The sequence below is a fragment of the Heloderma suspectum genome, chromosome 1 (assembly GCF_057233095.1).
Source record: "Heloderma suspectum isolate Gila_16-S chromosome 1, 16-S_ref, whole genome shotgun sequence".
Lineage (NCBI taxonomy): Eukaryota > Metazoa > Chordata > Lepidosauria > Squamata > Helodermatidae > Heloderma > Heloderma suspectum.
The window spans coordinates 372,701,011-372,727,239 of record NC_139458.1 but is presented as its reverse complement, the minus strand read 5'-3'; the positions used below and the strand labels follow the sequence as shown (position 1 = coordinate 372,727,239).

Genomic DNA, 26,229 nt, shown 5'->3' with positions numbered 1-26,229 from the left:
TGCAATTTGGAAGTCCTGCTTTTCTTAGTTTTGTCTCTGTCTGAATGTATTCATGAAATGTCTATTTTTTCTCAAAACTACTATTATTTATAATATATATGCAGTGCAATCCTATGCACATTTACTTGGTAAATCTCACTGTGTTCTATGGGCCTTACTCCCTAGTAAGTGTGTTTAATATTGCAGCCTTGGGCTACAATCCTATACACAATTACTTGGGAGTAAGCAATGGGATTTGCTTGTGAGTAGACATGTATGGGATTGTACTGTTAATGTTTCCTTTGCAACATATGAATTTTATTTCTTGTCTCTTATTCAAACAGATTGACATTACAAACTATATTTTGGAACCTTTGTATTTTACTAAGTAAAAAGGACAATATTTCCATAGATACATTATTTCAGCGTAAGCCTTTGCTGAAATCCCCTGGCAAATACAAAGCAACTCCACTGAAGTTAATTCACCAATATCAGGCAGAATGTTCAGACATATAAGTTACACAAGGTGCTTAGCTTTCATCCACAACCATCATTGAAATGTAGTCTTTGTAGCGAACAGTATTTGTCTCTGGATCTACAGCAGCAGACAGCATTTCCTCCATTTCTTCCTGTGTGAAAGGCTCACCTGAAGCAGAAATAGGAATATTTACAAATGGCTGTGAGATTTTCTACTGCCTAACCTCAAGCATTCTTGATCTTTGAGTTTTTACAATTCACATCAAGAATAATAATAAAAAATGTTGTTTACCAAATTATATTATTGATAGTCATATTTCAACAAGGTCTACTGCATGATTACATAATCAAGATGTGCATGTAAAATTTTTACAAACACATACAAGAGTATAACGCAGGGTGAGGAACCTCTGACCCACGGTCAAAATCCCCTCTCCCAGGTTAGTTCTTCAGCTGTACACAAGCGCTAGCAAGGCATGCAGAACTGAGCCAATATGGAGTACACTGTACATCCCAGATCAGCAGCCAGTTTTACTGGAAGGCCAGGGTGGTGGGCCATGGCCCACTCACCATTTCCCAAAATGAACTGCTGAGAAGTTCCGTTACCACAGCCACTGCTCTCTCCATACACTGCTTCTAGCACTGGTTGGCAATGGAAAAGAGCTAATACTATTTAGGGGGCTGAATTTTGGTCTTGGGCCTCCAGTTGCTAATCTCTTGTCACACACTCCGGGCGCAATCCTATTCAGATAGGCGGCCGCCTCCGAACTCGGAGGCAACCACCTATTCAATGAAGGGCAGGAGAAGCACAAGAGGGGATCGTTCTTTCCATGCTTCTCCTGCCCTGCATTCGTGACTAGACAGCCAATTTCGGCTGTCTAGCTGCGGGAGGGCTGAGCGGGGGAGGAGGCTGCTGTACAACACATTGGATGTGTCGTACAGGCATTTCCACCCTCCCTGCCCCAGAACGCCCCTTTTCGTCCGCTCTGCATTCCTCTTGTGAGCGCAGCGGACCAGGCTGTTCCACGCTGCCTCGGAGGCAGCATGGAAGTGGAGTGAGGTCAGTTCTCTGGGAACCGACCTCGGCGCACAGGCTCTGAGGTTGGTTTCTGGAAAACCAGATATCCTATGGCCATCTACCCGCCGTCTAGCAGCCATAGGGTTGCTCCCTCAAAGTACTGTACAAAGATGACATGATTTTCTCAAAAGAAAATACATTTTACCTTCTTCTGTCATATACTTGATTAACTCATCTTTAGTAAGATGTCCACATTTATTCTGATCTAAAACCTAAAAAGAAAGAGAATATGGGATGTAGATTTTTACCCTACTCCCTCAATGTTTAAGAAGTATTCCACGCTCCCAACCACACCCCATAAGCAGAATTTTATTGATACAGACCTCAAATGCACGTAAAAGAACATCTTCTGGAATAGGCCGGTATCTAAAATAAGTCAATTAATAAAATAGTGATGTAATGTGCAGCTGAAAGGTTGCTCTGCTACTTTGGAAACCCATCCTCCCTGACCCTGCTCCCCAAATCCCACATTTGTGCAGGCATATTTGCCTGTGGAATCAGCATAACATCAGGGCCACAAATATTGTTTTAAAACCGTGTTCTATGAACGTGCATTGGCTTAGCTTAGGCATGTCCCACGCTAAGCCAAATCTCAGAAATGGACTAACAAATAGTGGAAACACTCACACCCATTCAGTGGAAACATTCATAATCACCAGCATTAAGGAGGAAAGGAAACTGTTCAGTGAACATTTTATTTAGCATGAACTTGTTTCAGATTCCCTTGCAAAATGTACAATATTAAAAGGGAATTAGCTAACCTTTGAGCTTAATTTGATTCAGAGCAAACCAGGTTTTACCCTGGAATCTATTTTGAATCTATGAAGGATGATGATGATGATAAGTGTCCTAAATATGCACTGCTTTCCTCTTTCCTTAAGCACTCACACAAACACAAAATGAGAGGCTTCAGTCTCATGCCTTTAATTCATTATTCACAGGTTCATTAGAGATGCAAATCCTCAAAGACTCTCTGGCTACAAAGAAATGCCTCCAGGGGATTGAAATGGGATCACCAAAAGTTGCCCGCAGTTTGAAAGGGAGCCTATGTGGCTAGGCTAACTTAGGGAGGGAGGTCCCGCCTCTCACATGATGCTTCCATGCATAGCCTCTCACGCATTGCTAACCGTTTCGACCATCTGAGCTCCGCCCCTGAGGTTTCCCCCTTAGCTCTGCACCACCGCCTTGCGTCTCTTAGGTCACAGTCCTCAAGCTCCTCCTGCTCGCTGCTTCTCACAAAGGGGGGTGAGGAGGAAGCTTCATGCTGGGCCATCTGCGAGTTGGTAACCTGAGAAGCACGCCTACCCATATCTGAACTGGCTTGTGAAAAATACCTCCCCCTGTTCTGGCTGCTCCTCTTCTGAATCTGAGCTGCTAACTATCTCCCTGCGCTCAGAATCAATCCTGACACTAAATGCATGATTCAAATTATAGAAACTGAAATCCCTTTTTCTGTTACCTTCTTTCCATTAATACTCTAGTCATCATAGGAAGAAATTTTTCCAAACGAATAAACCCAGTTGGTTCTTCTTCTTCTACCTAAAAATAAAAATAAATCAGTATGTAATCAAGATGACACACTGGAAAACTGAAAGAAAAACTAGTTCACTGAAGTTGAAACTAGCCAATAACTGCAAGAAATAATAAAAGAAAGGTACTAACCTTGTCCTCCACATGGGTGATCCATGAACCAACACAGAGAAATGGGGCATCTGTACCATGCAAGCAGACAAAAAAGGAGAGAAGATATGCCTGACCAGTCCTCACCCCTCTCTGCCCTCAATGATCAGCAGCACTGGCCACAGATATGCCTTCTGCTCCACACAAAGCACTGAGCACCCAGACCCTTTGCCCAGACCATGCATCTGCTTGTGTATATACATAACAAGTGAAAGAAGGGAGGGTGATGAAAGTCTGGCTCAGTGGATGCCCAAACAGAACGAGCAGAATGTCTCAGCATGCCATGCTATGGCCTGATGTGCCTGACTGTGAGCATTTCTACACCATACTAAAATCCTGTAACTTTACTGGGACTTTCTGCTTCCGTTTTAAATGCAGGGTCATGACGGGCTCCCTTTACACACACTTCCCTTTCCCCACCTTCCCCCACCCCACATCTGTGTGTTCTATGTTTTATTATTTAGCCATTAGATGGCACTGTAGTTTAGCTCCTCTTCTTGTGGGATTGTCTCATTTCATGAGGGAACTAAACATGCTGTACTTTGATAGCTCATTATCTCCGATTTTTTAAAAAATGGGATAAAGGTCATTAAGTGAGGTTGACGACGTCATGTACAGGACTCGCAAACTTCTGTGAGTAACCAATTTCAATAGCAGGACAAAAGCCCCATGTGGAGAAGCTATGTGGCTTGGTAGGGGATAAGGACAGCTGCTGTGAGAGGCCTTAACTGTAGAGAGATAGATGGCAACCATAGATGTTTCCTATTCTTCCTTCTTTTAGTTTGCTCTTACAAGCAAAGGGATGCACAAGCATATTCTCTGAATGCATCAATATTTGTTTCCTATTTTCTTGTTCAGAAGCTACCCCAACATTGCTCCTTAAACTCCTGAGTTCATAAAGCAGTTTGGGGATTTGGCACAAGGACTGTTTACATACAAGAACAGTCAATTGGGGGCTGCAGCAAATGGTTTGCAGAGTATGTAACACTGCAGGATTGCATAGTCCTCTCTTGCTCTCTATGCCATCCCCCCACTCTGTCCCCATTCCCACCCCATCCCTCTCTCTCCCTTTGTGCCACCTCACATGAACCCCACCCCCACCCAGGTTTAAAGTAAAATTCAGAGGGAAGACACCACATGTGTACCACAATTACTTTTCCTTTAAACTCCTCTTGCAATAAAGTCTGAAGATAGTGCTTGAATTTGGAGGAGTTTGAAAAGTAGTTTGGGATTCTCCAGGGCTGTTTTAGGAACACAGGAAGCTGCCAAGTTAAGACCACTGGTCCATCTGCCCCAGAGTTGTCTATAATTATTGGCAGCAGGTCTCCAGGGTTTCAAATAGGAGTCTTTCCAGGCTTACCTGGGACCTTTTGCATGCAAAGCATGTACTTTACCACTGACTGACCCTTCCCTCAAACAGCTTCTGAATATTTTGTATAGATAGAAGTGTTCCTATTGAGACTTCATAAGACACATTACTCCTTGTATAAACTGTCCTATCTCAAAATTTGAAAACATTCTGGAAGAATCATGGAACATTAATTGGATGCATTCTCAGAACTTAAAATTAAGAAAAACTAGTTAATAGAGAATTCTAATGACTGTACAGCAAAAACATGTGGCTTTAAAAACTTCTATGTTGACTACTTATTCGCCCAGTTTATACATTAGCATAGTACTCCTAAGTCATACATGAAACAAGGGAGAGAGTGAACATTTTTAGTAACTCAACATTGTCCTCTAGTGGTAATAGGAGATTTATGCAAAACACTCCTTCTTCAAAACAACGGAGTCTTTTGGCACTTTAAAGATAAGAAAATGTATCATGGCATAAGCTTTTGTGGACTAGAATCCACTTCAACAGATGCATGAAGTATTATCTTATGCTGCAGGTGTATATATCCCTTCAACCATTTGTATATATACGTGAAGCTCAGGATAGCACTTCATGCATCTGATGAAGTGGACTCTAGTCCATGAAGGCTTATTTGTTAGTCTTTAAGGTGCCACAAGACTGTTTGTTGTTTTTGCTGCAACGAACTAACACATCTATCCCTCTGGAAATTCCTTCAAAACATAATCTTTTTTCATGTTACACGTAAGTTTCATTCGCTTTCTTTGCCTTCCTGATCTAATTTACCCATCTCAAAATTCATTTTACTTGCCTTTTTTGTTTTTTCTTGTTGGTGCCTATAAAATAAGTTATTGCAAGAATAAAGTGTTGTGATATGTAATTGTTTCCACTGGAGTAGTTATTTATCTTGGAAGAAACAGTCCATGAAAAACAATATATTTTATTTATAGTCAAGATCACATTTTTTTGTCACAAGACTCGCCTCCAGCACTAGATTTAAAATGGGAACAGAGGTAGTCTAGTAGCAATTGTAGAAGAGAACACTGGCTAAGGAATTGTTACAGAAGTGTTTTCCCTGCAAAGAGGTAAAGTTAAACTGCAAAGACGGTATTACTACATTTACTTTTGATATGGTAACATTATTGAGCCACGATTTCACTTCATCAGTTTCACAGGTAAAATATTTCCTGAAAGCTGGTATTTACTACATGGGATAATTTTCTAAGAAAAGGATAAGATAAAATCATTGTGATTACTGTAACTTGTTGTAAGTAAATATAGGAAATGGGCCCAAATACTAATGGAAAATGCAGTGGAAAATAAACTAGAAAATTAAATTAATACAAGGATGCTAAACATTTTTGTGGAAAAGAGCAGGCAAACTCAAGATATGTGATATAATCTTTTGAAGCTAACTGAAGTAATTAAAAAACTGTTTTTATCCAAGATTGTTTTTTAAAAAGAAAAATATTTATATCCAAATTTCTAATCACTTACCACTGCATGTTCTACATTCAGCGTATCCAAGTCTGTTACCAAGTGTTCTAGTAAGTGGCGTTTGTAATATATCAAGCCTTACTGTATTGCATGCCTGATTAAGATGGTATTAAGTTTATAAATCCATAATATAATATAAATATAAACTTAATACCATAGTACCCCAAGGACTCAATCAGGATATTGAATGCTTGTTTGTTTAGTAAAATACATTCCTTGCCATGGTTATATTCATAAGTTATACTGTTAAGATTAAAAGTTAAATTTAAGTTCCTTCAGAATACAGAGCACTTTCAACAGTAGCAGTTTTGATCCTGATTAACATCTTAGGGCAGTGGTCCCCAACCTTTTTGGCACCAGGGACCGGTCTCGTGGAAGACCATTTTTCCATGGATGGTTTCGCTGGCAGACTTCCGGCCAAAGGGACATGTGCCCCTGTTCTTTGCAGTAATAGGCTACGTAAAGATTTACATAGCCTATTACTTGAAGAACAGGGACGCCATTGCGTCCCAGCTGCCAGAAGTCTGCCAGCGGCTGGAGCCAGCTGGCAGCTCTGTGGACTCGCCGCGGAGCGGAGCCGGCCACGGCCAGCGAGGTTTCTGGGGGGACGGACGGATCGCCTCCCCCCCGTGGACCCAAGCTAAGGGGGTTTCGCACACCCCTACTGCGGCCCGGTTCCTAACAGGCCACGGACCGGGACTGGTCCGCAGCCCGGGGGTTGGGGACCTCTGTCTTAGGGCACAATCCTATCGAGATAGGCAGCTGCCTCCAAACTCAGAGGTGACCGCCTAGCCAAAGCAGATCCCCTCCGTGCTTCTCCTGCCCTGCTTTTTCTGCTAGACAGCCGATTGTGGCTGACTAGCTGTGGGAGCATGGAGCAGGGAGAGAGGCTGCCGTATGACACATTGGATGTGTTGTACAGGCAGCTACGTTCTCCCCGACCCAGAACACCCCCAGCCATTCCCCTTTCTGGCTGCTCCGCATTCCTTTTGCGAGCACAGAGGACGGGGCTGTTCCGCACTGCCTCCAAGGCAGTGCGGAAGTGGGGGGAAGTCAGTTCCCAGAAAATGGCATATCCTATGGCTGTCTAGCCACTCTCTAGCAGCCATAGGATTGCTCCCTTAATTAATTTTTAAAACTAGGGCACTTTTCCTGTATATACTGTTTCTTGTTGTTGTTCAGTCGTTCAGTCGTGTCCGACTCTTCGTGACCCCATGGACCATAGCACGCCAGGCCTTCCTGTCCTGCGCTCTCTCCCGGAGCGTGCTCAAGTTCATATTCATTGCATCCGTGATGCTATCTAGCCATCTCCTCCTCTGCCGTCCCCTTCTCCTTTTGCCTTCAGTCTTTCCCAGCATCAGGGTCTTTTCCAGGGAGTTTTCTCTTCGCATTAGGTGGCCAAAATATTGGAGCTTCAGCTTCAGTATCTGTCCTTCCAATGAGCAGTCAGGGTTGATTTCCTTTAGGATGGACTGATTTGACCTCCTTGCAGTCCAGGGGACTCATAAGAGTCTTCTCCAGCACCACAGTTCGAAAGCATCAATTCTTCGGCGCTCAGCCTTCCTTATAGTCCAGCTCTCACAGCCATACATTACTACTGGGAAAACCATAGCTTTGATTAGACGGACCTTTGTCGGCAAGGTGATGTCTCTGCTTCTTACTATGCTGTCTAGGTTGGCCATAGCTTTCCTCCCAAGGAGCAAGCGTCTTTTAATTTCATGGCTACAGTCACTGTCTGCGGTGATCTTGGAGCCCAAGAAAGTAAAATCTGTCACTGCTTCCATTTCTTCCCCTTCTATATGCCAGGAAGTGATGGGGCCAGATGCCATGATCTTAGTTTTTTTAATGTTGAGTTTCAAACCAGCTTTTGCACTCTCCTCTTTCACCCTCAACAAGAGGCTCTTGAGATCCTCTTCGCTTTCTGCCATTAGGGTGGTATCGTCTGCATATCGGAGGTTGTTGATAATTCTCCCGGCAATCTTAATTCTGACCTGTGATTCATCCAACCCGGCATTTCTCATGATGTACTCTGCATATAAGTTAAATAAGCAGGGTGACAATATGCAGCCTTGTCGTACTCCTTTCCCAATTTTGAACCAATCGGTTGTTCCATGTCTGGTTCTTACTGTTGCTTCTTGACCCTCGTACATGTTTCTCAGCAGACAGGTAAGGTGGTCTGGTACTCCCATCACTTTAAGAATTTGCCACAGTTTGTTGTGATCCACACAATCAAAGGCTTTAGCGTAGTCAATGAAGCAGAAATAGACGTTTTTCTGGAATTCTCTTGCTTTCTCCATGATGCAGCGAATGTTGGCGATTTGATCTCTAGTTCCTCTGCCTCTTCGAAACCCCGCTTGTACTTCCGGTAGTTCTCGGTTCGCATACTGCTGAAGCCTAGCTTGTAGGATTTTGAGCATCACCTTGCTGGCATGTGAAATGAGCGCAATTGTGCGGTAGTTTGAACACTCTTTGGCGTTGCCCTTCTTTGGAATTGGAATGTAAACTGACCTTTTCCAGTCTTGTGGCCACTGTTGAGTGTTCCAGATTTGTTGGCATATTGAATGCAGCACTTTAACAGCATCATCTTTTAGGATTTTAAATAGCTCAGCTGGAATACTGTCATCTCCGCTAGCTTTGTTGTTACTAATGCTTCCTAAGGCCCACTTGACTTCACTCTCTAGGATGTCCGGCTCAAGTTCAGTGACCGCACTATCATGGCTATCAGGGACATTCAGATCTTTCCTGTATAGTTCTTCTGTGTATTCTTGCCACCTCTTCTTAATCTCATCTGCTTCTGTTAGGTCCCTGCCTTCTTTGTCCTTTATCATGCCCGTCTTTGCACAAAACGTTCCCTTGAGATCTCCAATTTTCTTGAAGAGATCTCTAGTCTTTCTCATTCTGTTGTTTTCCTCGATTTCTTTGCATTGTTCATTTAAGAAGGCCTTCTTGTCTCTCCTTGCTATTCTCTGGAACTCTGCATTCAGTTGGGTATATCTTCCCCTTTCTCCCTTGCTTTTCGCTTCCCTTCTTTCCTCAGCTACTTGTAAAGCCTCATCAGACAGCCACTTGGCTTTCTTGCATTTCTTTTTCTTTGGGACGGATTTCGTTGCTGCCTCCTGAACAATGTTACGGACCTCCGTCCATAGTTCCTCAGGCACTCTGTCTATCAGGTCTAATCCCGTAAATCTATTCCTCACCTCCACTGTATATTCATCAGGGATATGATTGAGGTCATACCTGAACGGTTTAGTGGTTTTCCCGACGTTCTTCAATTTAAGCCGAAATTTTGCAAGAAGCAGCTCATGATCTGAGCCACAGTCAGCTCCAGGTCTTGTTTTGACTGACTGTATGGAGCTTCTCCATCTTTGGCTGCAAAGGACATAATCAATCTGATTTCGATATTGACCATCTGGTGACGTCCATGTGTAGAGTCGCCTCTTGTGCTGTTGGAAAAGAGTGTTTGCTATGATCAGCGTGTTCTCTTGGCAAAACTCTATTAGCTTTTGTCCTGCTTCATTTTGTACACCAAGGCCATGCCTGCCTGTTATCCCGGTGATTTCTTGACTTCCTACTTTAGCATTCCAATCCCCTATGATGAAGAGGACATCTTTTTTTGGTGTTAGTTCTAGAAGGTGTTGTAGGTCTTCATAGAACCGATCAACCTCAGCTTCTTCGGCCTCAGTGGTTGGGGCATAGACTTGAATTACTGTGATGTTGAATGGTTTGCCTTGGATTCGTACTGAGATCATTCTATCATTTTTAAGATTGTACCCCAGTACTGCTTTTCCCACCCTTTTGTTGACTATGAGAGCTACTCCATTTCTTCTAAGGGATTCTTGCCCACAATAGTAGATATGATGGTCACCTGAATTAAATTCGCCCATGCCTGTCCATTTTAGTTCGCTGATTCCCAAGATGTCGATGTTCAATCTTGCCATCTCATGTTTGACCACCTCCAGCTTACCTTGATTCATTGATCTGACATTCCAGGTTCCTAAACAATATTGTTCTTTACAGCATCGGATTTTCTTTTCACCACCAGACACATCCACAGCTGAGTGTCCTTTCGGGTTTGGCCCAGCCGCTTCACTCTTTCTGGCGCTACTTGGAAATACCCTCTGCTCTTCCCCAGTAGCATATTGGACACCTTCCGACCTGAGGGGCTCATCTTCCGGCGTCATCTCTTTTAGCCTTGTGATACGTTCCATGGGGTTTTCTTGGCAAGAATACTGGAGTGGGTTGCCATTTCCTTCTCCAGTGGACCACATTTTGTCAGAACTCTCTGCCATGACCTGTCCGTCTTGGGTGGCCCTGCACGGCATAGCTTATGGCTTCACTGAGTTACGCAAGCCCCTTCGCCACAACAAGGCAGTGATCCATGAAGGGGAGTGATCCATGAAGGGGTTGTTTCTTACAGAGCACTGTTGTTTACAGAGCACTGTTTGTAACTGTTTCTTACAGAGCACTGTTGATATTGTACACCAAAAATTGGGATAGCTGGTCTGCATATTTATGTATTAATGAAAAAAATATTAATACGTAATACTGTATATTAATGGATTAGTTTTCTTAAAAGCATTAATTTTTGTTTTGCTTCAAGCCACTGAAGAAGGCTACATAGGCAGAAACAGGTTTGGCTTTGTTCTGAGATCATAGAGTATTTTTTTCCTGTTTACCAATTCCATGAGCATCCAGCGAGGAGTGATATGAACCACTATTCCATCATTTTCATCTTATGGACTATATATTGACTATATATATACCTTTTCATTCATATGTAGCCTGTGCCAGGCTGTATGAGAATTTGTCATATATTACATTGTATTCTACAGATTTTGATTTTTGGTTGTGCTTTTTAAATAATTGAGGATTGTACCCACAGTTTAAATACATTTTGTGCTCAATATTTACAGTTTATTGTATTAGTGACATTGAAGTTGTGGGAATACTGGCATATCTTTGACTTTTTTGATTGTTGTACATTGTGTGTCAAGGTATACATACATTTCCTTTTCTTAGTTTGGGTAGAATAACTAGACACCATTTCATGAAACCCCCTAGATTGTGTACTACCAAGCCTCCTTTAAATCCACAAGGTCATCTGGCATGAAAAAATTAACCATTTCCTTCCCTCTTCCCTGAGGGCATTCCCGGTGTTAATTGCCTCTTCCCTCACACATGACTTGCCCATGTGCATCTCGGACTTATCCCCAGACAGCTCATCCCATTGGCAGATCACCCCTCAGCTGTTACTCCCTGCCCCCGACATTAGATGACAGAAAACATGGAATATTTGCTCCTATTTTTTTGGCACTCTCTAACCATCTCAAGAGATTCCACAGAACACTGGAGTCACCCTAATTCTTTACATACAGGAAGTGTGCTTGCTATGCCAGACAGCTCAATGTAGATGTAAGTAGATCGGTAAGTTACTTAATTTTATTGTGCATACCCACTGGCTTTCTCCTATTTTCCCCTTTATATTCTCCTTTAATAAAACTTGATTAATTTGACACCTGGGCTTGACTGGATTCCTGTACCATCAAAGGGATAGATAGTACTGGAGTTCCCTCCATGCTGCCTAGATTGTTTGAATTATTCAACAGGATTTAAATTAACAGGAGATGAGGAGAAGATGGGCTTAGACTTAACCATCAGAAGAAAGGAAATTTAGCTGGCGGTCCCCCTATTCCCAATTAAATAAGCCTTGAGTCATGGGAAGCTCACTTGTCCTAACTTAGGCTGATTAGGAGTGAGAGGTGGCAGAAGCAACAAGGTGGCTGACACATTGCCCTACTGAATTGGTGCTGGTGCAGTGGTCCCCCACCTCCTCATGAGTTTAACACCATGTGTAGTAGGCACTTAGGTGTGGCTAAACTGCGATACTCCATTTGTTGAATGAAATTCATCCATATCATATGTCTAACTTTAGCTAATTTAGATAATGAGGTCAGATTTCCTGTATAAAATTATAACATGGTAGAACTTAAAAAATGTGTAAATTACCTCTGCAAGCATATCATGTAGATCCCCCTCACTTGGGCAGCAGCCTAATGACCTAATGATTGTGCCAATCTCTCTGAAAGGGAAAATATCTTTGTTAATAAATTCAGCTCCAAGTTTGGTCAACTCCCCACTCCTCTAGCTGCTCCTTGTGCCCCATCCCACATTGTTTAGAACCCCCCCACCCAAGACACATTTTTTCTGGGAGTGTGGGCAGCTACAAGGGAGAGGAGGGCATGGGAAACTTTCCTTCTGTAAAGTTCTTTCCCTTCTCTTATGTTAGGATCCAAGCCATATTTCACAGATATCTAAAACCACTTCAGGCCTATTCAGTGCTCTGCTCCTGGAGACAGACTTATGGACTAACTAAGCATGTGAAAGCAGTTCCCTTTTAAATCAATGGAACTGTGCTAACTGAAAAAGTGTTGCAAGATTTGGACATGTGTACCCATCAAAGTAAATTAAAAAGGAGAAATGGATAATAGTGCTATACAACAATATCCAAAACATATAAAATACTTGTTACAGAAACACCTGGAAATACAGATGGATTTAGAGAAGTTTGAGGAAAGGGTTTAAGTGAGAGAGAAAAAATGGAGACCAATGGAAAATTAAAATCATTCATTTCAGTTCCAGCCAAAATAAGGTAAAATACATTAAGGGCGCAATCCAATGGATGTTTGGACAGAAAAAAAGTTCTACAATTCTCAGCAGTTCCCCAGACAGCATGGCTTGCTGGAGGGATGCTGGGAGTTGGACGACGTTTTTCTGTCTAAATATGCATAGGATTGTGCTCTAGGGCTGCAATTCTATGTTCTCTGGGAGGGTAGCATATAAATAAGTGCTAACTTTTGTATTGGCATCCATGACACAGGTAATAGGGAAGTACTAGAAATCAAATACTTTACTTTCGAAAGAACATTGGCACAAACTCATGTGAACCATTGCATTTGCAGAAAAACTGGCACAGTGGATAAAAGCACCAAGAGGAAACCACAAGCTGGACAACTTTGTAGAGACACGGCATGCTTCCAGATGAGTTGTTCGGTCGTTCAGTCGTGTCTGACTCTTCATGACCCCATGGACCATAGCATGCCAGGCCTTCCTGTCCTGCGCTCTCTCCTGGAGCGTGCTCAAGTCCATATTCATTGCATCGGTGATGCTATCTAGCCATCTCATCCTCTGCCGTCCCCTTCTCCTTTTGCCTTCAGTCTTTCCCAGCATCAGGGTCTTTTCCAGAGAGTTTTCTCTTCGCATTAGGTGGCCCAAATATTTGAGCTTCAGCTTCAGTATCTGTCCTTCCAATGAGCACTCAGGGTTGATTTCCTTTAGGATTGACTGATTGGACCTCCTTGCAGTCCAGGGGACTCGTAAGAGTCTTCTCCAGCACCACAGTTCGAAAGAATCAATTCTTCAGCGTTCAGCCTTCCTTATAGTCCAGCTCTCACAGCCATACGTTACTACTGGGAAAACCATAGCTTTGATTAGACGGACCTTTGTTGGCAAGGTGATGTCTCTGCTTCTTACTATGCTATCTAGGTTTGCCATAGCGTTCCTCCCAAGGAGCAAGTGTCTTTTAATTTCATGGCTACAGTCACGGTCTGCGGTGATCTTGGAGCCCAAGAAAAGAAAGTAAAATCTGTCACTGCTTCCATTTCTTCCCCTTCCATATGCCAGGAAGGGATAGGGCCAGATGCCATGATCTTAGTTTTTTTAATGTTGAGTTTCAAACCCGCTTTTATACTCTCCTCTTTCACCCTCAACAAGAGGCTCTTTAGATCCTCTTCGCTTTCTGCCATTAGGGTGGTATCGTCTGCGTATCTGAGGTTGTTGATAATTCTCCCGGCAATCTTAATTCCAACCTGTGATTCATCCAACCCGGCGTTTCTCATGATGTACTCTGCATATAAGTTAAAAAAGCAGGGCGACAATATGCAGCCTTGTCGTACTCCTTTCTCAATTTTGAACCAATCGGTTGTTCCGTGTCTGGTTCTTACTGTTGCTTCTTGGCCTTCATACAGGTTTCTCAGGAGACAGGTAAGGTGGTCTGGTACTCCCAACTCTTTCAGAATTTGCCACAGTTTGTTGTGATCCACACAATCAAAGGCTTTAGCGTAGTCAATGAAGCAGAAATAGACTTTTTTTGGAATTCTCTTGCTTTCTCCATTATCCAGCGAAAGTTGGCAATTTGATCTCTAATTCCTCTGCCTCTTCGAAACCCAGCTTGTACTTCCGGTAGTTCTCGGTTCGCATACTGCTGAAGCCTAGCTTGTAGGATTTTGAGCATCACCTTGCTGGCATGTGAAGTGAGCGCAATTGTGCGGTAGTTTGAACACTCTTTGGCATTGCCCTTCTTTGGAATTGGAATGTAAACTGACTTTTTCCAGTCTTGTGGCCACTGTTGAGTGCTCCAAATTTGTTGGCATATTGAATGCAGCACTTTAACAGCATCATCATTTAGGATTTTAAATAGCTCAGGTGGAAGACTGTCATCTCAGCTAGCTTTGTTGTTACTAATGCTTCCTAAGACCCACTTGACTTCACTCTCTAGGATGTCTGGCTCAAGTTCAGTGACCGCACTATCATGGCTATCAGGGACATTCAGATCTTTCCTGTATAGTTCTTCTGTGTATTCTTTCCACCTCTTCTTAATCTCATCTGCTTCTGTTAGGTCCCTGCCTTCTTTGTCCTTTATCATGCCCGTCTTTGCACAAAACGTTCCCTTGAGATCTCCGATTTTCTTGAAGAGATCTCTAGTCTTTCCCATTCTGTTGTTTTCCTCGATTTCTTTGCATTGTTCATTTAAGAAGGCCTTCTTGTCTCTCCTTGCTATTCTCTGGAACGCTGCATTGAGTTGGATATATCTTCCCCTTTCTCCCTTGCTTTTCGCTTCCCTTCTTTCCTCAGCTACTTGTCAAGCCTCATCAGACAGCCACTTGGCTTTCTTGCATTTCTTTTTCTTGGGGATGGATTTCGTTGCTGCCTCCTGAACAATGTTACGGACCTCCGTCCATAGTTCCTCAGGCACTCTGTCTATCAGGTCTAATCCCTCAAATCTATTCGTCACCTCCACTGTATAAGGGATATGATTTAGGTCATACCTGAATGGTTTAGTGGTTTTCCCTACGTTCTTCAATTTAAGCCGAAATTTTGCAAGAAGCAGCTCATGATCTGAGCCACAGTCAGCTCCAGGTCTTGTTTTTACTGACTGTATAGAGCTTCTCCATCTTTGGCTGCAAAGGACATAATCAATCTGATCTCGATATTGACCATCTGGCGACGTCCATGTGTAGAGTCGTCTCTTGTGCTGTTGGAAAAGAGTGTTTGCTATGATCAGCGTGTTCTCTTGGCAAAACTCTACTAGCCTTTGTCCTGCTTCATTTTGTACACAAGGCCATGCTTGCCTGTTATCCCAGTGATTTCTTGACTTCCTACTTTAGCATTCCAATCCGCTATGATGAAAAGGACATCTTTTTTGGGTGTTAGTTCTAGAAGGTGTTGTAGGTCTTCATAGAACCGATCAACCTCAGCTTCTTCGGCATCAGTGGTTGGGGCATAGACTTGAATTACTGTGATGTTGAATCGTTTGCCTTGGATTCGTACTGAGATCATTCTATCGTTTTTGAGATTGTACCCCAGTACTGCTTTTCCCACCCTTTTGTTGACTATGAGTGCTACTCCATTTCTTCTAAGGGATTCTTGCCCACAGTAGTAGATATGATGGTCACCTGAATTAAATTCGCCCATGCCTGTCCATTTTAGTTCGCTGATTCCCAAGATGTCGATGTTCAATCTTGCCATCTCATGTTTGACCACCTCCAGCTTACCTTGATTCATTGATCTGACATTCCAGGTTCCTAAACAATATTGTTCTTTACAGCATCGGATTTTCTTTTCACCACCAGACATATCAACAGCTGAGGGTCCTTTCGGCTTTGGCCCAGCCACTTCACTCTTTCTGGCGCGACTTGGAAATACCCTCTGCTCTTCCCCAGTAGTATATTGGACACCTTCCGACCTGAGGGGCTCATCTTCCGGCGTCATCTCTTTTAGCCTTGTGATACGTTCCATGGGGTTTTCTTGGCAAGAATACTGGAGTGGGTTGCCATTTCCTTCTCCAGTGGACCACATTTTGTCAGAACTCTCTGCCATGACCTGTCCATCTTGCGTGGCGCTGCACAGCATAGCTTATGGCTTCACTGAGTTACGCAAGCCCCTTCACCACAACAAGGCAGTGATCCATGAAGGGGTTCCAGATGACACTCTTATGCAATTGCCCTCTCATTCATGGAATTTTATGACATCATCTTCTATGTGTAACTTTCTCATGTTTTCTCACTGCTCCTTCCATCTTTTTTTTTTTACCACAGAAAATCCATTAAGGGGGGAAAGACAAAATAGCTGTACAATGTATTTTGACTGGTAGTGCTAGAAGCTGCCTAATGATTATTATAGGATTATACGTCAGTGGGTACAGGATTGCAACTTAAGTTTCTTGTTTTCAGGTCTGTATGGAAACAAAACAATCCTACAGCCTAATGCTGTACTCCAGTTCAGCTGCTGTTGCAAAAGGAGACTTCCACTACATGCCTCCCTAACTATCTTACAGAAGCCTTTCAATTTGTGCTGATGTTAGAGCAGTTCTAAGGGTCCTTAAAATAAGGCACAGAGAGGCTACCAGCAACCTAATCTCTGCCCCCATCCATCCACCCACTCAGTGTCCCCTAAAGCTCCTTTGTAGTGCAGTACAGTTTCCCTGGAGTACTGGCAATGCAGTGCCAATGGCGACTGCTGCCACCTCAAAACAAGGAGTGAGGCCGATTCAAAGCACTGGAGCAAAGGGAAGAAATGTTCTTTAAAATAAATGCAGGGGGCATGTTGCCTGAGCACTGTATGGCAGAGCATGGTTTCATACTGTCAAATTTCATCAGTACTTCCAATTTACTAACTGAAATATAGTCCTGCATTGGTGAGCTTATATTACTATAATTTCATTTATCGTTACATTTATATCTCATTTATATCTCATTTCATGCTTTTCCTCTAAGGAACCCAGGGTGGCTTAAATGATCCTTCTCCTCTCTATTTTATTCTCACAACAACCCGGTGAGGTAGTTTAGGCAGAGAGTCAGTGTGAATGGCCCAAAATCACCCAGCGAGGTTCATGGCTGAGTGGGACTAGAACTCAGTTCTCCTGAGTCCCAATCCAACACTCTAAACATTACACCACACTGGCGCTCAATATCATATCACATGTTTTATTTATTTTTATGTATTACTCAAATTTATATACCACTTTTCACAGAGGTATCAAAGCCATGAACATAAAATACAATGGCAACAAAACAACAAGAATATAACAATAAAACAACACAATACAAAATTGTTGTTCAGCCGTTCAGTCGTGTCCGACTCTTCGTGACCCCATGGACCATAGTACGCCAGGCCTTCCTGTCCTGCGCTCTCTCCCGGAGCATGCTCAAGTTCATATTCATTGCATCGGTGATGCTATCTAGCCATCTCATGCTCTGCCCAATACAAAATTAATCAGCAGTAAAACCATACATTCTACTGTGTGCTACAAACCATAGCTGGCTGGGTCACATTTCAGAGAAAGCCTGTGTAAAGAGATAAGTTTTAATAAGACTTCTAAACGTCAGAACTGTGGGGGCATCTAATGTCAATTGGTAAAGTGTTCTAGAGAGTGGGTGCTGCAACACTAAACGCTCCATCACACATGGCAAGGATTACCTAGAACTTTCTGGTTGTTTTGCAAATAATTATTGTCAATATCTCTTTAAAATAATTATTTGTCTTTCTTAAGCAATATACATCCGTATTGGTTTCTTGCTATGATTCATCATATTGTCACTGCCATAAAACATTGTAATATTTCTGAAAGAAAGATCTTCCAAACCTGACATCCACAGTCTTATTACACTCATGATCAAACACCTCGAAAGCATCTGTGATTTTCTTCTGGATTTCTGCTATAGCAGTCTCTGAGAAACAAAATATATAAACAAAAACAAATTTTAGAAATCAATCATAATGTAATCTCCCTACTTCTTCACAGAATCCACAGTATGTCTATATCAGGACCAACCAACATGCCACAAAATAGTGAACATGCTTTTGAGTTCTCCAGAACTCTTATTATTAAGCAAAACAGGGAGTGGGTGGGATGTACTTGATACTTCTCATTCTGCTTTCACTGCCAAACTGGCAATGAATTTGTATTTTTAATAACTTCTTGGAAACTCCCATTTTGAGTGACCTTTGAGTGACCCATGTAGCCTCCCCCAATATAGTCAGCTTAGGGCTGAACTAGACCTGATTTAATTGACACCTTTAGTCCTAGCATACATAATTAAAAAATAGAACTGATGTCATGGGGACCCCAAGCTAGTTTGAGACCGTGGCTGTGGAAAAGGGGAGCTTTAACTGCTTGCCCCTGTCATTATCCCAATCCAAGTAGGGGGCTCCTGTATCAGCTATTTGCAATGGATAGGACTGAGATGAAGTCGTACTTAGAGTATGCCCATTAAAATGGGCCAAGTTAATAATGACTTAACTTCCCATTGATTTCAATGGGTCTACTCTGTATGATTAAGTCTGGATCCAATCAAATAAACAACATCGCCTCTATTGTCCGTAGCAAGTTTCCACCCCTAAAATTCAACTCAAATTGCCTAAAATCCTACCACATGCAGTAATTTTAGTGAATCTTGAGCTTTATAGTAAGCAATGAAATAATTATTAAATCATCCAGTCCTTTTGGATACAATCCTGGCCTTTCCAAAACTTTTATACATTGCACTTTTTATTTCATAGATAAATAGCAGCTTGCCATTTACTTCAATTACATATGATTATTTTTTAAGGTGCAACCCATACAAATAGTATGAATATGTTATGGGAGTTGCTACCTATGTGGGTTATCAGCAGTGCCTCCAGTTCTGTTAGGAACTTTAGATTATACTTTGTAAGTTGTATAAGTGTCTTGCCATTGTCTCTTTGAAAGTAGGGGAGGCAGGAATTCTGAGATCAGCTTTTCTGATTGCTCTCATCTGTACATGGTAGCTATAATGCTATTCCCTTTTATACCAGAGTCTTCAAAATAGCAGTGTGTCTTCTAAGATTTCTTTTTCAAAAGACCATTGATGAAGTCAGTGAAGGGAAAAGAAGCAATTACACAGGTGCAAATATAACAGTCAGTACTGTAAAAAAAAAAAAAAAGGCTTTCCGTCATTAGCCTAGAAAAGTACATTTTAGCACTAGCTGCTACACTATGCAGCTGAATCACATCAATTTCAAATCCTGCCAATTTCACAAAACTAAAGAACTGAGAAGAAATGGGATCATCAAACCCCCAGAATAGTAAGGGGAAGGAACCAGTTGATGGGGAAAGGCTTAACTTTAGAAGTTTTCAATATGTCAGCTTGTGTTGCCTTTTTCCTCCATGCAAGGTGTAGCTTTCAGAAGGACTAAGTACTTGCCATTCCTAATTCCAACATACCTGTTAAACCTACCATTACAATGAGGGCTAAATGGACTTGCTATACCAGAATTAAAAAATAAAGGGCTCTTATAGGCAGACATACCCTTCAATAATACCTATATAATCTGTGTTCTAACATCATCTTCCTATCTGATTAGCTTACCATATCTATTCTTCTTACACACTTACTATGTAGATAAATGCCACTGAACTCAATGGAACTTACTTCTGAATAGGCTTGTTGCCACAAGGGTCCTTGGTAGGGCGTGGACTTCACCACCCCTAGCCATTTTTCAGCAGGGGGGCCGCCCCCCCCCCGCCTTTATACAAGTGAATGGAGGAATCCCTCCGTTCACTTGCAGAGGGGGAAAGTAGCTTGGTTGGCACCTCAGCCTGACCAAGCTAAACATTACAACGAATAGAATGGCCCCTGGCTATGCCGGTGCAACTCTATACATGTATAATGTCAGAATATAAATCCACAATCAAACGTCTCAGTAAATTCACCGAGTTCAATAACATTGTTTTAGAATTTAGTCTAAATGTTTTGCTTCACACAGCCTTAGTCAAAATTACATAAAAAGAGAAAATAAATAAATATTTTAAGGTAATAGAACCCAAGAGATTCTGTAACCTTGAAAGCTCTTGGAAACAAAGCATGAGAATACCCTAAAGATTAATTATTAGTTATTACGATGACTGTTATTGTTCAGAGTATTAAGCAATTGGTCTGTGAGCACATAGAAGAGAATGCACTGATTACTAGGAGCTACCATGGGTTTATCAAGAATAAGTCATGCAACACCAACCTTCTCTCCCTTTTTGACAGAGTTACTAGTTAGGCAGACCATGGGAATCTGTGGACATAGTATATCTTGATTTGAGCAAAGCATTTGACAAAGTATTTGTTACAAGGAGATCAGACATGTTGGTTTTGTCACATGTATTGTGTGCTATGTATTCCATTGGCATTACCCTGAACCTTGCTTCAAGAATAAATTCTGGTTCTGGAAAGCTGCCAGGAATGTTGTTAAGGCTCTGGGTGGCCGCAGAGGGGCAGGACTCGCAGTGTGCACATATTTCCTCCATTAATTAGATGAAAAGGAGTTGGTCCCTACAACTATGGAAACATACATACATCTGCCTGATTGCCATGCCACCACGCAGCTGAGGAACCCATACCCAATCCAGAGCCATTTATTTATTTTTAATTTTGTTTTTATTTGCATTTTCCAATAACAAGGACATCAATCCCTCCCTCCCAATCCCCCAAACTAACAAATAATTATAATAATATGTCAAATACAGTCACACACAAACATTGTCAATACACCTATAAATAATACAATTAAAATATTGTATCTCTTGTTAATTGGTCTGTTTCTATGCCAGATTAGAATCTACTACACCAAAAATCTAATTGATTAGTTGGAGGTCCATCTTCAACATTCAGCTCTAGGAAAAACATTAAGAATGGGTGCCAAGTGGCTACAAAGTTATGTTCCTTTAATTCTCCTCTAGCCACACACAAATCTGGCAGTCACAAATAGAATTTTCAAAACAGGCAGTCTTCTGCATGTTTACAGATAGCTGCATGTTTACAGTGTAATGTATTTCACTTTAATAGTTTTTTTGTTTGTTTTTTTACAAAAAAGTGGTTTAGCAATGGGAAATCAGGATGAAATTTAACAGGGATAATGCCAAACTCTGCACCTAGGAAAAAGGAACCAAATGCACAATTACAAGATGGGAGATACATGGCTCAACAACACTACAAGCGAGAAGGATCTTGGAACTGTTGTCGATCACAAGCTGAATATGAAGCAACAATGTGATGTGGCTGCAAAAAAGGCAAATGCTATTTGGGGCTGCATTAATAGAAGCATAACTTCCAAATCTCGAGAAGTACTAGCTCCCCTCTACTCAGCACTGGTTAGGCCTCATCTGGAGTACTGTATCCAGTTCTGCGCACCGCACTTTAAGAAGGATGCAGTCAAGCTGGAGAGGGTTCAGAGGAGGGCAAGAAAGATGATCAGGGGACTGGAAACAAAGCCCTATGAAGAGAGACTGAAAGAACTGGGCATGTTTAGCCTTGAGAAGAGAAGACTGAGGGGAGATATGATAGTGCTTTTCAAGTACTTGAAAGGTGGTCACAGAGAGGAAGGCCAGGATCTCTTCTCGATCATCCCAGAGTGCAGGACACGGAATAATGGGCTCAAGTTACAGGAGGCCAGATTCCGGCTGAACATCAGGAGAAACTTCCTGACTACGACAATGGAACCAATTACCTAGGGAGGTAGTGGGCTCTCCCACACTGGAGGCATTCAAGATGAGGCTGGACAGCCATCTGTCAGGGATGCTCCGACTTGGATTCCTGCACTGGACAGGGGGTTGGACTCGATGGTCTTGTAGGCCCCTTCCAACCCTACTATTCTATGATTTTGTCAATCGATTGGCACCATTATTGGCCATTGCATGTATGAATTCAATTGAAAGACAGTGTATTGACTGTGACATCCTCCTGTATCACCGTTATATAGCTGATATTATAATTATAACGTGCACAGTGATAGAAGTGGACAAAGAGTTTGATGTAATGAATGGGGTGGACTGTATAAAATTAACGCCAGAGCAGCCAAACGTAGATGGTTGGCTTCACTTTTTGGATGTGGAATTAAAGATCTGTAATGGGCAGTTTGAAACAAACCTATGAAAAGGGATATATTATTGAATTATAATTCTGCATATCCTCTGCTAGTGTAAAGGCAGGTGGTAAAGAACATGGTTCAGAAATGTGTTGGGGTGTCTACAATTAATTATGCTGAGGAATCTAAACAAAAGGCAGTAAAACTGGCAGTCAGCCATTTGTGACTGACAAATTTGTATGGGAAACCCAAAAGATCCTTGATCACCGTAACATCAAGGCTAATGTTGTTTGTACTGCCCAGATAACACTGAAACAACATCTTGTGAAATCTCCGCTGTATGACAACAAATGCTGGACACAGGAATACTCTATCTGTGTGGATGGTTAGGGGGAGTGGTATCTTTTTATACCTTCTAAAAAGATATAAGGAGCACTTGGCAAATATTCAGCATAATGAAACACATGCTAGACTTGGTCCCTTCACATAAGGGAGAAATATTTCTCCAAAGGAGAAAGATTAAGGACGCAATGTTTATTGATAAGCTGAAGCCTGATATCACTGTAAAGGTTGAGATGAAACAAGTTGTGATGTTTATTAATGCGGCTTGATTGGTTGTTGAATACAAGTGCTGATGGTTAATCTATGTTCCCTCACTGAGGTATGGCCTGTTCCTGACTGGTTCTGGCTCAGTTTATAAGTGGTATTCTAGCATACTCTTCTTTGTATCTGAAGCTGGAGTTTTATAGTGGAAAGGATTTTTGTAGGGATCCCAGCAGGGGAGCAAAATCCCTAAACACTATTACTACCTAATAGTAAGAGCTGCCCAACAGTGGAACAGACTGCCTTGGGAGGTATTTAAGCAGAGGCAGGATGGCCATCTGTCAGAGATGTTATAGTTGCATCCTGCATTGCAGATCCTGTATTGAGCTGCAGGTTGGATGACCTCCAATAATGTCAACTGAAATTTCTAATTTACACTGGAACGCTGGTTAACACAACAAAAACTATGACCAAGACATGTGTCACAAAAGATTTTTAAGTAGATGGGCTTTCAGGAAAATGTTATATACCACAACTATGGGAATCGTGGAAATGATCAGACTTATATAAACTCTTCTTCTTCTCTTGAAGAAGTTTCTTTCTTGCATCCAACTTTTTACTAGCAACATCCACTGAAGAAGACTGGATATCCCCTGAAGTCCTCAGAAAGCTGAAATTATTTCTAGGAAGGTGTGGACTTTTCCTATCCTTCTATAATTTCATGCTTCTCAGCTAAGAACTTGTAATATCAAACAAGGAAAATCACTATAATGCCCACCTCTGTTAACCAGCTGTAAAGTACATGCTTCAGATGGGGATTATGAGAATTAGGTAAAGGATTCAATCCAGAGAAAGTTAAGTATTCATGTTTAAATTCCTTCTAATTGAAATTAAGCATGTAAACCTTAAATCTTATTGAACTCAATGAGACTTACAGCTTAAGTCTAACCATGTTTATTTTATTTCCGCCCACCTAACCACGCATACTAATGTAAGTCATGTCAAATATCAATGGCTTAAAAACAAACAACAATATTCTCATCTAATTGACAGAGACTTCCCTACCTGCTCTTCTGAAGGCAGTTCTTACTTGCCATAGGCAATAGGCTATGTACAAGCTTGTTTTTTAACTTATTCATAAAACGTATATAATGCCTTTCCAAAAAATGCTCAAGGTATTGAAAAAAGTAATACACACACACACCAGGGCCAAACAATGTGTCTTTGCATTTAACATTTATTTGCAGGTTTAAAAAATGCAAATAGCATAAGCTGAAGGGAGGGGGACTGATAATTATTGAGACTGAAGCAGCTGTAGAGGAGGAATTTAATCTTCTCCTTGCCTGCTGGGGTGCCATGGAAAACCCCCTCCTCTGATGCTCCGAAATCCTCGGAAAGCAAATACCAGCTTCAGAGGAAGGATTTTCGTAGGGATCCCAGCAGGGGAGCAAAAGACTAAATTCCCCATGCCCATCTGCCATGATTTTGATAATTATCACCCTGGCTGATTTTAAAACCTGCACATTCAGTGCTAAGACTGGGCAAATTTAAGGTCACATGATCTTGTTTGGCCCTCAGTTAAAACACTGGAAACAGTTCAGTAGAAGGGATAATAGCTCACACATTGCCACAAGAGAGAACCAACAGACAACAGCACATGAAACCAGATGTTTGAATGCATGCCTAAAACAGGAAAGCCTTAGCAACACACTTGAAAAAAGTATAGAACAATGTCGCCTGGCAAGCCTTGTAAGATATGAACTCCATAGTACAGGTGCTACTACTGAGAAGGCCCCAGAGGATATCTACCTGGACTTAAATTGTATTGATTTTAATGAGTCAGTATGCTTAAGAGTTGCAACGTAAGCATCTATCTATGGATTTTGGGAGCTCTGGGCAAGCTCCAATGCTGTCAGGATGTTTCCTCTTCAGCAGGATTTCCTTCTCACTTCAATGGAAGGAGCAACTTTACACATGCAAAAGGATATGCACAGAGAGCTGTCCTCTTCATTGAAATGAGTGAGGAGTTTCTTATATGCTGGTGCTGTGTATGTTGGAGATGCTGTACATGTAAGGAGCCACTAAATTGGGACAAATACATGTTAACATCTATGTAATAAGCTGTCCTGTTATGCTTACTCAGTATTTTACAAGAAGCCTACATATTATATATCTGTATCTGAATTCAAGATATAACTACATCTGGTCATTTTTTTTTGGTAAGTCATGCTTGGCCTAAGGCATTTAGGCCCTATTACTATTACCCTTCAATCTAGTGCCAGATATATTTCAGAGGTGGGCACATTTTTATCATTTTCAGGACTATTTATAGTTTATTACATTACTTTGGGAATTAGGGAGTTACATTTTGTTCTTATGGTAACAAAACCCCTAGGGAGGACAGGATTAGGTTATTCAACTAACATATTTTTAGTGAGTAAAATTCTGAATTCAAGCTGAATAAATTATAGGCAGATTCAATTGAAATTTCTGCCACAGTTAATGTTAACATGCAAAATTAGTTGGCCACTGCATGGTAGAATGCCAGATTTGCCAGCTTCAAAAAAGTGACAGCAACTTGCTTCTCAACTGGTATTGTTGTTCAGTCGTGTCCGACTCTTCGTGACCCCATGGACCATAGCATGCCAGGCCTTCCTGTCCTGCGCTCTCTCCTGGAGCATGCTCAAGTTCATATTCATTGCATTGGTGATGCTATCTAGCCATCTCATCCTCTGCCGTCCCCTTCTCCTTTTGCCTTCAGTCTTTCCTAGCATCAGGGTCTTTTCCAGAGAGTTTTCTCTTCGCATTAGGTGGCCAAAATATTTGAGCTTCAGCTTCAGTATCTGTCCTTCCAATGAGCACTCAGGGTTGATTTCCTTTAGGACTGACTGATTTGACCTCCTTGCAGTCCAGGGGACTCGTAAGAGTCTTCTCCAGCACCACAGTTCGAAAGCATCAATTCTTCGGCGCTCAGCCTTCCTTATAGTCCAGCTCTCACAGCCATACATTACTACTGGGAAAACCATAGCTTTGATTAGACGGACCTTTGTTGGCAAGGTGATGTCTCTGCTTCTTACTATGCTGTCTAGGTTGGCCATAGCTTTCCTCCCAAGGAGCAAGCGTCTTTAATTTCATGGCTACAGTCACGGTCTGCAGTGATCTTGGAGCCCAAGAAAGTAAAATCTGTCACTGCTTCCATTTCTTCCCCTTCTATATGCCAGGAAATGATGGGGCCAGATGCCATGATCTTAGTTTTTTTAATGTTGAGTTTCAAACCAGCTTTTGCACTCTCCTCTTTCACCCTCAACAAGAAGCTCTTTAGATCCTCTTCGCTTTCTGCCATTAGGGTGGTATCGTCTGCATGTCGGAGGTTGTTGATAATTCTCCCAGCAATCTTAATTCCGACCTGTGATTCATCCAACCTGGCATTTCTCATGATGTACTCTGCATATAAGTTAAATAAGCAGGGTGA

The 26,229-nt window shown here is 41.8% G+C and overlaps 1 protein-coding gene across 3 annotated transcripts in view; it reads right to left on the bottom strand.

The window, feature by feature from the left end:
• Positions 1 to 271: 271 nt before the first annotated feature.
• Positions 272 to 26,229, bottom strand: part of DRC8 (dynein regulatory complex subunit 8) — a 43,709-nt gene continuing 17,751 nt past the window's right edge. Inside the window, exons 2-9 of one of the 3 annotated variants that reach the window (XM_084832331.1) lie at positions 17,986 to 18,070; positions 12,072 to 12,144; positions 5,380 to 5,404; positions 3,197 to 3,246; positions 2,994 to 3,073; positions 1,858 to 1,900; positions 1,680 to 1,746; positions 284 to 625 (exon numbers count right to left, since the gene is read on the bottom strand). In XM_084832331.1, coding sequence (XP_084688457.1) covers positions 510 to 625; positions 1,680 to 1,746; positions 1,858 to 1,900; positions 2,994 to 3,073; positions 3,197 to 3,246; positions 5,380 to 5,404; positions 12,072 to 12,144; positions 17,986 to 18,070 — 539 coding nt within the window. In that variant the 3' untranslated portion in view covers positions 284 to 509. Of the gene's footprint in view, positions 626 to 1,679; positions 1,747 to 1,857; positions 1,901 to 2,993; positions 3,074 to 3,196; positions 3,247 to 5,379; positions 5,405 to 12,071; positions 12,145 to 17,985; positions 18,071 to 26,229 lie in introns of all 3 variants that reach the window. The other 2 variants (XM_084832346.1, XM_084832338.1) reach the window with 2 other exon arrangements.